At 34.3% G+C, this 12862-nt stretch overlaps 2 protein-coding genes and 1 pseudogene across 2 annotated transcripts; all 3 read right to left on the bottom strand.

Annotated features, from left to right (window-relative positions):
• Positions 1-368: 368 nt before the first annotated feature.
• On the bottom strand, positions 369-1376 carry LOC107909001 (ferredoxin-thioredoxin reductase, variable chain). Its single transcript, XM_016836351.2, has 2 exons — positions 1164-1376; positions 369-1032 (listed from the first exon to the last, which is right to left on the bottom strand). The coding sequence occupies exon 2, from the start codon at positions 989-991 to the stop codon at positions 506-508; it is 486 nt and encodes a 161-aa protein (XP_016691840.1). The 5' UTR covers positions 992-1032; positions 1164-1376; the 3' UTR covers positions 369-505.
• Positions 1377-4160: 2784 nt separating this feature from the next.
• Positions 4161-8743, bottom strand: LOC107907742 (ABC transporter B family member 19-like; annotated as a pseudogene).
• An 875-nt stretch (positions 8744-9618) lies between these two features.
• Positions 9619-12292, bottom strand: LOC107908998 (alpha-galactosidase 1). The gene is made up of 15 exons (XM_016836347.2): positions 12120-12292; positions 11983-12041; positions 11810-11866; positions 11678-11712; positions 11485-11588; positions 11315-11390; positions 11169-11227; positions 11029-11094; positions 10843-10926; positions 10701-10765; positions 10537-10619; positions 10359-10449; positions 10219-10268; positions 9987-10127; positions 9619-9889 (listed from the first exon to the last, which is right to left on the bottom strand). The coding sequence occupies exons 1-15, from the start codon at positions 12245-12247 to the stop codon at positions 9797-9799; spliced, it is 1191 nt and encodes a 396-aa protein (XP_016691836.1). The 5' UTR covers positions 12248-12292; the 3' UTR covers positions 9619-9796.
• Positions 12293-12862: the final 570 nt, after the last annotated feature.

Raw genomic sequence — 12862 nt, 5'->3', positions numbered from 1 at the left:
GTCAAGTTTGTCTTGTGGTGGGATGATTACAAACTAAATCTTCTTCAAGAATATTTACTAAATGACAGAGGACCATCTTTCACACAGAAATAGCTGACTTTTTTACATTAATACTAAACGACCCCATCACAACAACCAAGTTCACACAATTCATTTTAGCTCACTGTTTAAGAGCATACACAGTCCAAATCAAACTATACCAATTGTGAGAGAGCACACAACAACTGAAAACATATATAAACAGAGGCCTATTAGATCCCTCCAAAAGGGCTACATATTCAACTATGGTATCAAAACAGATTCCTGATGGCATTTGAAATATTAGTATACCACAACACTAGGAAGGTGGAAAACAAGTACAAAGCATATACACGAATAAGCAGTTAACTTGTCAGCAGGCTTTAAAAGTAGGTAAAAATTACATACAACAGTGAGCATTTATTGGGTTTTTTTTAGTTATAAGATAGAAAGTATTTTGCCTGGCATACAGATAAGAATCAGGATTTTAATCAAGGAATTCCAATTCATCCTCTTTAAGATGGGCTAAGAACTTGACAGGTCCTCGCTCTTCAATCTCAGTGACGAACTCCACCTTGAAAGGTAGATTAGCTGAAATCCTTTTCCCTTTCCACACCCCCACGAATTGTTTAATCACTCCTTCCATGCCGTTCAGATCCACCTCAGGGACGCGAGGCACGTGGTAAACTTTGAGAGGCACTTTTACCCTAACCTTTGCCCCAACTTTAGCCGCCTCTGGGTCTTCCTCCGATCCCGAAATCGACGCGTCTTTCTCGTCCTTGTCGACGGAAGCGGTGGAGACAGCTTGGCAGGAAACAACTCTCGTCCTCACCTTTATAGAAACGGCGGTTAAACGGGAAGGAAACGACGACGATTTCAACGTAATCATCGTGGAGGTTTTGGTTTCGAGAGATGATTTTCCATTGGAGCATATGATCAAACATGTACCGGACGTGGCCGTACTTGTACTCATATTCTATTCTGGCTTTTCGAACCACAAATTGTTTCCTTTACCTGGGAAAAATCCCAAACTTAGAACGATCGAATCCTCAACAAATATGGGTTTGAATTAGATTCAGAAACGATGATTTCTAGTGCCTTAACAACTCAATCCAAGAATCGAAAGGCAGCTAAGAGAAGCTAACCGTTAGATAGAGGAAAGGGAGGGAGGGAGCGTCAGCGTGGAGTTCTTTATTACCAGTCTTTTGGCCTTTGGTTGATCGTATACGTGGGTGTATGATAATATGTAACGTGTTTAACATATTCAAAACTATCCACTGAGTGATTATTTCAATTTTTTATTTTATTTTTAAACTATTTTTTAAATACTTTAAAATTAAATGATAAATTGTGAATTCATGAACAGATGCAGCATCAAATATAATCTCTATTAATAATGTTTACATAATCCATATCAAATTTATCATATTATTAATTTCCATGTTTTATTATGTTATCAAGTTTCACATAAATAAAAAAGTCAGTTATTTATTTATATTAAAATTTCTCTTATGACTTGATTTATTAGATTTAAGTGTGTTTAGACGTATTTTAAAAAAAATTAAATATTGTATAAAAAATAATTTATTAGGAATAAAATTTAATTACTATCTTAAATATTTTTAATACAATAATTAATTAATTAATGTAATAATTTTCTTCATCATTGACAACAGTGGCGGAGATGAAAAATGATGTTTGGCCACGGAATTAAAGCGGAGGGGATGAGGAAGGAGAGGCGGAGAAAAAAACCGGGTCCAATCTTTTATGCTATGGATAACGAAATCCAATTTAACCCGTTTCAAATATCTAAATTTTGTTTTTGGATTGTTTTTTTTTAATTAGTCTTAATCGTAATGCGATTAATACGACTCTAATTTGTACAATACATAAAATTTATAGTTTCTTGAATTTTTAAATATTCAATTTTTATAAAAAAATTAGACTTATTTATTTTTTAATATATATATTTGGACTTTATTTATTTTTTAAAGTGATTCTTGAACTTATTTATGTTCCTATATATATGGAATGTGAATATTTTAATTGTAAATTAAAAAGTAAATTTACAATTTTTTAAATAAAAAAAATTCGTGAGAGACTTTTGAAAACTTTAATATCTTAAGTCCTTCACTTCGAATATATTATAGTTTAAATTTTATCATATGTGGTGGTGATTGAGAGTATTAATGAGATATTGGTGTTTGTAAATTAATCGAATTTGATTCGAAAAATTTTGAATTTAGTTCAATAATTATCGAGTCAAACTCAAGTTATTGATTGAGGTGAATTTGAGCTTTAATAATACTAGACTTTAATGATTCGCGAGCCTTATCAAGCTTTTCATTTTTAATACATATTTTAAATTACGTTATTACTTTTAATATATGTTATTAACCTTGAGCTTAATTATTGAGCCGACCTTGAATATGTACAAGCTTAATCAAGTTCAAATAAACAAATTTAAACAAATTCAAACTCGAATAGCTTGAGCTTAAAAAAAAGATTTGATCAAACTTCAACCAAATATCAAGTTTTGAATTTCGAGTCAAGCTCAAGCTTACTGATATTTAAACTCGATTTAGCTTGATTACACCTCTATAGAATGTAATGAAGGTAGATGAGCTTTGGCCAACCAAAATTTGAAAATTTTTAATTATGTCCCTCGTTTAAAATCTCAAAGAATTTAATTTATGTTTCTGGAAAATTTCATTAATTCTCTCAAAATTTTTAAAATTTTAAAATAAACCCCTATAATTTTTTTTAAAGATCTCATTAAAATTTTTAAAAATTAAAAATTTTAATTAAATCCAGAATTTTAAAATGTTGGTAATAAAAATCATAGAAATTCTTCATGGTACCGTTGGAACATTTTGCATTTGAATGGGATAAGCATTGATGAGTGGTGAGACAAATGATGGAAGTTGACAAAACTGAGAAGTGAGAAGAAGATAGTGAAGATAATAAACAAACAAAAAAAATATTCTCACTTGTGAAGATAATATCATTTAAAGTTATTTTTTAATAATTTTATTGTAAGTTTCGATTATATATTTGTTATTTTTAAAATAATATTTAAAATTATTTATAATTTTTTTCCAACTCATAACTAAGAGAATAATGCGTTCAGCGTGCTCGAACTTATGTCTTCCTACGTTAACAACAACGCCCATACTAATTGAGTTAAAACTCATCAACATCATTTAAAGATATTTAAAAAGGAATAAAACATGAATTTTAATATATGTCACAATTTCATGTTGATAATATCAAAGCATTATTTGTTTAAGATGTTGTTGGAATTTTCAAATTGTAAAATAATAATTATATTAAATAAATATTATAAAAATATACAATAAAGATATCATTATATTTATAAAACTTTATAAATAGCTTTAATAAAATAAAATTTAAAAAACATATATTATAATTAAATAAAAATAATTTTTAAAGTTTAAGATTTTTATTTTATAGTGGGATCATGTGTATTAAATCAAATAAATTATGAGGAATTTTAAAAATCTTCCTATTTAAATGAAATTTGAAAAAAGAAATTGATCTATTAAAATTTCATCTTGAAATTTCTGGCAAAATTTAGAATTCTCTAATATATTTATTCAAACAATTAAATTCAATTTTAAAAAATAAAAAATTTTAATATAAATAAAATTCCTCTAACAAATTCCTGATCAGCACCATAAAATTTAAGGATAGATTGAAAAAATAATAAAACATTTTAAAATATAAATTACATTAAAAGTCCTTAAACTACTAGTAAATTTACATTTTGATTACTCAATTTAAAAAAGTTATAAAATAATCACTGAATTATTTGAAAGTTTTCTTTTAAGTTCTTGGGCTTTTATGATTACACCGCCTACATCAAAGCTCACTTTCTTCTTCTCGACTTAAATCTAATATATGTTTTTCTACTCTTCAATGAGTACTAATTTAACATTAACCTAAAAGGGACATGAACAAAATTTAACAGTACAATCATTAAATGAAAATATTCAAATAATTTAGAGATTATTTTTAAACTACATCTGTTGTTCAAAGGCACTCAAAAACTGCAGTACCTTCGCTTTATGCATGTTTCTAACATTCTAACGGAAGAAGAAAAGAAAAAGAACCGCCAAAGATTACATTTCCATTGCATTCTGGAGATTACATAATCTCGAATACACTCCCTCGGATATTGATATCAACGTTGAGTGAGACCCACTCTCAACAATCTCTCCTCTATCCATAACCACAATCAAATCCGAGCTTATAATCGTCGATAATCTATGAGCCACCGTAATCCGCGTGATTCTACTCACTAACCCATCATTACCCTTTTGATTCAACGATTCCGGGGCCTTTACAATGATTCTTTCCGACTCACCATCCAGCGCACTCGTTGCTTCATCCATAAGCAAGATTGCAGGTTTCTTTAGCAAGGTTCGAGCAATGGCGATCCTTTGCTTTGCCCGCCGGAAAGTTGACACCCTTTTTCGCCGACAACCGTGTCGTATCCATCCGGTAAATTGCTTATGAATTCATGTATGTTTGCTTGTCTTGATACCTCCATGATTTCGGTTTCTGAAGCTTGTTCGGTTCCGTAACAGATGTTGTTTCTAATGGAAGAACTGAAAAGAAGTGGCTCTTGTTGTACTAATCCGATTTGTTTCCTCAACATCTTTAGATTGTATTCCTTTATGTTGTTGTCGCCAATAAGAACCCTTCCTTCTAATGGAACGTAAAACATTAGTAAAATGGCTAACACTGAGGATTTACCAGCTCCACTTGGTCCAACAATGGCTACTTTTGTTCCTGGTTCAATTTGTAAACTGAAGTTGTTGAGGACAATCACTTCTGGCCTTAATGGATAGTTGAATTTAACGTTTTGGAACTCGATTTTGCCTTTGATCCTCTCAAGCTGCAAATCTTCAGGTTTTTCAGGTTCGATTTCGGTTCTCCGGTCGAGGGTTTCGAATACTGGTGTTAGTAGGTTGATTGCTGAAATGACTGAAGGGATCAATGTCCATAGTTCAGTGATTGAAGGTACTGTGAGGGAGAAAATTTGGTATGCTCTAATACCATTTTCGAAACTTGCTTGTTTCCTATCGACCAAAATTGTTGTGTACCATAATGCAACAGCATGAGCTATGTTCCATAAACAAAGGGAAAAGCCTTGAATGATGCCATATTTGATGCTTTCTTTCATGCTCCTTTTCATTGGCTTTTCCAGGGAGATTCTAGCTTTCCTTAGTATGTGTTCTTCATGGCAAAATGATGCGATGTTTTGTATGTTGGCTGCGGATTCAGATGCAAGGGCAACAACTTCACGGTGAGTAGCAGCCGAGTCGCTTGCGAATCCTTTGGCTGATTTGGCCTGAATGAGTCCACCAATGAAGTGGCAAGGCATCACTGCCCAAGCTACTAGTGCCATTCTCCAGTTAACAACCATGCTAACGACTGTTGCAATCAGTATCGAAGAAATACACTGGACGATAACGGACATCCGATCAGAAATAATGGTTTTGACAATTGAGGTGTCATTGATGACCCTTGAGGTAAGTGAACCAACATTGTTCTCTGGTTTCTCAAACCAACCAACTTCATTACGTAGTATACCTGAAGTAGTTTAATGCAACAGAGGTTAAGTATGTGCTTGAGATAAGATTTGGATTCGGAACGACATATTGGGATATTCGAATAGGATAGATTAGTACCTGAATATAAAGCTTTCCTGAGGTTTGCCATTGCCTTTTCTCCAACCACTCCGTAAAAGTAATGCTGCAGGGTGTGCATGAATAAAGCTAGCAATCCTATAAGTGCAAAGATAATCGAATACTTTCCGACTAGCTGTTTTGCATCTTTCTGGTAGTATGCAACTCCCACAGTTATGATGAAGAATCCGAAAAATGGCTTTGAAACACCAGCAAAAGCTGCAGCTATAGAACCAGTAGCAACATTTGCAAGCTCACGTTTCCTTAAGCCAAACCAAATTCTGAAGAACATACTCGTGTTTTCCCTCCTTTGCAGTTCAACTTGCTCCAAAGATTCGGTACGATGTCCATCGAGTTCCCTTGTTTCCTCTTTTAGCTCAATGTCTAGAGTTGAAAACTGTTTATCAGGAGTGGCAGATTCTTCAGTAGTTTCAGTAGTCCTACCATTTTCCACATTCCAAGCAAGTTAGTGTTTTCAATAATTTACCTTAAGTATTAGTGTGAATTTGTTCGAACCTACCTCGAATCCCGAATCTGCCCGATGTTCTGAATGCTGAACAGATTGTTATAGAAATTGCTAGAGTCTAACAAGCTGGAGTGAGTTCCTGTTTCTGTAACTTGTCCATTCTCCACAACTGCGATTATATCGGCATTGACAATGGTTGACATCCGGTGTGCTATCAGGACAACGGTCCTGCCCTGCATAGCCCTCTCCAGCGCATCTTGAACCAGTTTCTCCGACTCTGAATCAAGTGCACTTGTTGCCTCATCGAGTAAAAGAATTGGAGGGTTCTTTAGAATAGCTCTTGCTATGGCAATTCTTTGTTTCTGCCCTCCTGATAGCTGCACTCCTCTTTGGCCTACCTGCTTTCAGTTTCAACCGTAAAATTATCATTGGTTGGTGGACTCGCACAGGGCATGATAGAAACTTAACACAATGGAGACTAGGTAGACGACCTCAGTTGAGTACTGATTCGGAAGTTGAGAAATGAAAGTATGTGCATTTGCCATCGTTGCTGCATCATGGATCTGTTGATCGCTTGCATCCATGTATCCTAATTTGATATTATCCTTGATGGTACCGGAAAAGAGTGATGGTTCTTGGGGTACTGCTCCAATATTCTTCCGGAGGAACTTCAAATCCAGATCCTTGATGTTATGATCGTCAATGAAAATCTCCCCTGCAATGTGTAGCACTTTCGTCAACATGTTAATATCGAAACCGGTTCAATTTATTGCATGCAGACCCAGGGAAGAAGCTGCGAAACCTTTGAGGGGATCATAGAACCTTTGAACCAAGCAGATAACAGTACTCTTTCCACATCCGCTGCTGCCGACTAAAGCAACCGTCTTTCCTGCTGGAATCGACAATGAAAATCCTTGAAGGATTGACTTTTCGGGACGAGAAGGGTAAGCAAAGTATACATGGCGTATATCAATGTCACCACTGATCTTCTCAACTTCCTTTCCCTTTGAATCATAACTTATTGTTGGCTTTCTTTGTATCACCTTGAAAACCTCATACCCTGCAGCCTTTGCCTGATTGAAGATTTGTATGTCTGGTGCAGCAAAAGTAAGTGATCTGCAAGAGAATCCTGTATTACATACATGTTGAAAGTGGGATGAATCATTTTATTCACCTCGAGGATGAGGTCTTTTTCTTACACGGATCCAAAGAGAATGCTCATCACCGCAGCTATGACATCCCCTCCTTTTGCTTTCCGGGAAGTGACGGCAACGGCTCCAATCCATATGATCAGTGCCCAAGCACAAAAGGTCACAGTTTGAAACATGCCAGTGCCTACACCTTTTATCAGTGCTTCTCCTTTGCTTAATGAAAACTGTTTATCCAAGCACTCTGAGAACGATTTAATTGCAGAATTCTCTCCAACAAAAGCAAATACTGTTTTGACTTGAGAGATGGTCTGCAGCATGTAAACCTCAGATGTTTATTACTGAGGTAACTAATACACATATGTACTAATCACCTTTGGAAGTTGAAAATATGGAATGATGCTAATTTTACCTGTTCTACCATTGATGTAGCTTCTGATATGTAGAGCATCTTAGTAGCTGAAATAGCAATCATTTTTCGGGTGTAGGTGGCTCCGATCACTAGAATCGTAGGAGCAACCACGAAGGTAAGTAGGGACACTTCCCAACAGCATATAGCAGCAATAAGGATTCCAGAAAAGAATGTTGCAAAGCTTGAAAGAAAATGGCCTAGCTGGGAACCATAAGTTATGTTAGCAGTATGTCAACATTTCGGAACATGAAAATAAGCTAAAGCAAGGTGAATCGAATCGAATGAATAATCTATCTACCTTCTCCCCTATTGCATCTTGTATGATACTCATGTGGTAACTCATTCCACTAATGATTTTCCCACTCGTTATATCCGTATCAAATGCTCCAATCTCCTGGCTTAGCATTGCTCTCAGGAATGCTAACCGTAGTCGAGCCATTTGTCTTTCACTTGCATACATCCAGCATCCGATCTCTGCAAAACTCGAAACCATAAGAATAGAGCAGCACATGGGAGTTCTATGGAGTCTGAATATCATATTGTCAGCTCGTTAAGGTACCTAGTACACCAGCAGGGAATGGAGCAAAAGCCATGTACCATACAAAGGGAATAACCTGCACAAGCAAACAAGACAAAGAGATTTGTAAAACCGAATATTTGATATGATCGGTTTTTCAAGTTGGTGCAGCTTGTGGATGGATACCTTCTCGAGTGCTTTAACCATGCCATCAATGTCATTAATGTTGTCCCCAAATGCATTAAGAGCTTTCCCTAGTAACAGATATCCAACAGGTTGAGCCATGCCATGGACTATAGAACCCAAGGTCCCTAGTGCCATAAGAGTCCAATCCAGTGTATCTGCATACCGCAAAAGCATATAAAATGGAAATGCTCTATTAGCATCCTCTCCATCCTTCTTCTCTTCTTCTGTTCCTTCCCGGTTTTTCTCTTCGACCTGCACAAGTCCATGAGTTCTGGAAGCCATTGTCACAATACAGTATGCTCTTTCAATCTGCCTGGTACGTCAATGTATGTGTGTACATATATATAATATAAAATACTAGTAGTACATTCAACAAAGAATATATCAAGGATAGGCCCTGGATGATTTAAATATAAGGTTGAGAAGTGAGTAGTTTTCTCTTTGGAACAATCCCAAGTTAATATTTTTGCATGTCATGGCTGTTGTGACAGGCAGAAGAATACATATAGGTAGGTTCCTTCTGCAATGCCAGCCAGCCCTGTCAGCGTAAATATTTAAGTAAACATAGGGTTTTCAATCTTGAAATTAGGGTTCATGATCATAATAGTAATAATAACTTGGGTTTTCAACTTTTTGTCCTATTCCAAAGATTAGTCCCCATAAATGAAAGCTCCCTTTAGTGGAAACTTAATTACGGGGTGATCTTGGTTCATGAATCAATTGAATTAAGTTCCGGATTCAATAAGGTAATCCGAGTACTCTCGGAATTTCTCTTGGACAAGGTCTTCATGGACTATCAAAGAAAAGTGACTTTTGAGCAATGGTTTGAGCCACCAAAGGACTGCAGGCAAAAAATTATTATATTTTTATTATTCAAGCAAATAAAATAAATGAGATGGTCCAAAATTCCTGCACTCTGAAATTGTTTTATGCAAAATTTGACCAAAAAATCCCTTTCTATAAATGTGGAGGTTCATAATTGTGGATAAGCTTTATAATAGCAGAGCAACAAATCTTTTAACAATATATAATACAATTTGGAGACCTGGATTTGTATTAATTAAGTCATTCATTTCTGCTTTTATCATCTTCAATGACTTGAATCTAATGAATAAATATGAAAAAAATCTGCAAGAGTACAGCAACCACATCTAACATTGGAGTAAAAAAGCTTGCTTCATTCATATTATTAAGAAACTAATTACAAATGCTAATCCAACTACATTAAAGAGGAAAGCTTGCTTCATCAAATATTATTAAAGAACTAATTCCAAAATGCTAATCCAAAAAAAAAAAAAAGGAAAAGAAAGTGACCCAATTCAAGAATCACTAAGTTCAAGAAACTGGTTTCAACACATACATTTTGCATGAATGAGGGTTCAACATTGTTGTAATATTGCCCACAAAACGGTTCTTCAGTGTTTTATGCTGCAAGAGATTCATATATGTGTATGAATAAGTGAACTAAAGCAATGGAAAATGACAGTAGGATATACTATAAAGCTTGTAGCTATAATTTGAGTACCTCCCAAAGGTCCCTAGCTTCAACTACAGTGTTGGGGTCTAGTCCCATATCCTCCCAGAACGCGGTTACAGAATAGCGAACTGAACCCCTATTGAGAATGACAACTGCTGTCCTATAGCTGGAAAGTGGCGCAACCCAAATCTGTTACAAGGCACCGAAAAGGTAAGTGACCAATCCGAGCATGTTATATGATCATATGGTTAAACAAAAGGGGTTGTTGCATAGGTTTCACCTCTTCATCACCGTGCATCCTAGCCTTCCTAGCTTGAATACCATAAGAATCTATTGTAGAAGATCGCATTGAGTTAAAAAAGTTTGATAACTATTGATGCATTAAAGCGTTTTTGAAGAACTGTACTTCTAATTATGTACCTTGGTTAACAGCAATGACCTCTTTGTTTGAAATGATCTCTATAGTCTCTTGTGTCATATTCCTTATGTCGCAGCCGAGAAGAAGAGGAGCCTGCAATAGCATTCATGTTTTTCAGACCAGATATGCAACATCATGCATATCAACAAGCATAAAAAAGGAGAATATCAATTGTAATACCTTGGAAATAGCCCATAAGTTGAAATGTACTATATATTCATCTTTCGTCATCCCTCCATTCCCGATCTCAAGCATGTCCGGATCTATCGATATAACAAGAATTGTAATCACAAAACATTTCATATGGTTCAAAAAGAATTGCAGAACTAGAAGAAAACTCTAACCATTCCAGCCACCAGGCCTTGCATATTGAGCATACAATTCATTTTGATCAGCTCTCGAAATCATACTGCCAGGCAACAAAATATCGTAAGTTATACTCTAGGCCGACTCTAACATCCTCCAAATACGTTAGCAAATCTTTACCTTTCCCATGTATCAGTTATGTCACAAGTTGTCCTCCAGCTATTTCCTACATGGAAACCCCATTCAGCAGGGTGCATTTCTCCCCTAAGAAACAAAAAATCAAACAAATGGCAAAGTAAAAAAAAAAGAATCAGAAAATCGTTACTTAAACTAAAAGCTTAAATCAAACTGTGATTTAGACAGTACCATTCACACAGAGAAAAGAATATGGGGCGGCCAACCTTCTTCAAAGCTTTAGTCATAACAGGATATCTACACGAAAAATTAAAGCAATATATAAGCATATATATGGCTGCAAATCAAAACAAAGAAGACAACTACACTACCTTTCAATTGGCTTTGATCCATCATGGTGACAGTTATCATACTTCAAATAATCAATACCCTGCATACAAAACAATTATCGCACGAACCAACTGGATTAAGCTTTAGGTTCAATTAAAACAAGGGAAATGATCACTGAAAATCATACCCAGGAAGCAAAGGTTTTAGCATCCTGTTCTTCGAAACCGAGTGAACCAGGCATTGTCTTACTACAAGTATAATACCTGTACAAAATGAAAACACTATTAAATCCATAAGCAATTGTCATATAACCTATACAAGATTCATACAATTGAGCATCAATAGTAAGTACATTACCCTGCATCTCCATAGATTCCTAGCTTAAGACCCTTGCTATGAACATAATCTGCCAAAGCTTTTATCCCAGATGGAAATGTTGAGTTCTTAGGCATTATATTGCCCTGAAATTTGATCAAAATCCAATAATTATAAGCCCCAAACCAATATTTTTCAATCCTAACATAATAAGAACATTCAAAGCTCTAAATACCTTGTCATCACGAGCAATTTCAGCCCAGCAATCATCTAAGAAAGCAAAAATGTTGAAAATCAATGATGACAAGTAAAGGGTATTTATTTTTTTAGATTAAAGTAAATGAAAAATTATAATAACAGCATATACCTATATTAACATATACATATCCAAGCTTGGAAAGACCAGTTGAAACTAGAGCATCAGCTGTCAATAAAAACAAAAAATATTCATATTTAAGCTAATGTATATAATATTTTGAAAAAAAAAGAAAATAATTTCAAATAAAAAAGCATATATATGGTTAGTAATACTATATTTACCAGTTTCTTTTACCATCTTTTCATCAACATCGCATCCGAAATGATTCCAACTGTTCCACCTGCAAATTCAAATAGGGTATATAAAACACGTACTTATTAAAAAAATAAAAGAAAAAGGAGCTAAAAATACAACATACCCCATGGGAGGAGTCAATCCAATGCCATTGGTGAGCATACTTCTCCTACTGGTTGCCAGTGTTAAAGACGCTAATTCCATCATCGTCATTGCCATTATTAAAGCCACAATATAGCCTTTAATTTCCATCTTTGTTAATTCTTTTAAGAGCTCTAGAAAAAAAATGTGCAGTGTGATGATCCTTGGTATTTGTATGATGTATTTATAATGATCAGGGAAGTAGTAAAAGATGTTCATTTTTCTATTTCAAATTATTTTATTGTTGTGTTTTTTATTTGTTTGTTATTATCATGTTTGTTAAGTTGGGAAAAATAATATTTTTTTTAAACAAAATCAAATTTGGACTTTTTAAAATTTGCCCTCCAATTTTATAAAAAAATCATATTAACCCTCCATTTAATTTTTTTTCTCTTTTAGTTCTTAAATTTACGTTGTTTGTCAAATCATCCCAAAATGGATGAAGAAGTTAACTATTGTTAACTTTGCTGACATGGCATACACGTGGATGCCACATAAGCAATTAATTAATTTTTCAAACTTTAAAAATTCAAAAAATATACAAAAAATTATTAAAAAGTGTAATTTTTTTAATTTTTAAAAAAATAATTAATTGTTAACATGCATACATGTGGATGCCACGTTAATAAAGTTAACAGAAATTGAATGGGACTAAAATGATTTTTTTGTAAAGTTGGAAGACCAAAAAAATCATTATATATTTTTTTTAAAAATTGATTGAATAAA

This window comes from Gossypium hirsutum, chromosome D02 (assembly GCF_007990345.1).
Source record: "Gossypium hirsutum isolate 1008001.06 chromosome D02, Gossypium_hirsutum_v2.1, whole genome shotgun sequence".
NCBI classification, from domain to species: domain Eukaryota; kingdom Viridiplantae; phylum Streptophyta; class Magnoliopsida; order Malvales; family Malvaceae; genus Gossypium; species Gossypium hirsutum.
Note: the sequence above shows the minus strand (reverse complement) of the source record. Positions and strands in the feature narration are given on the sequence as shown.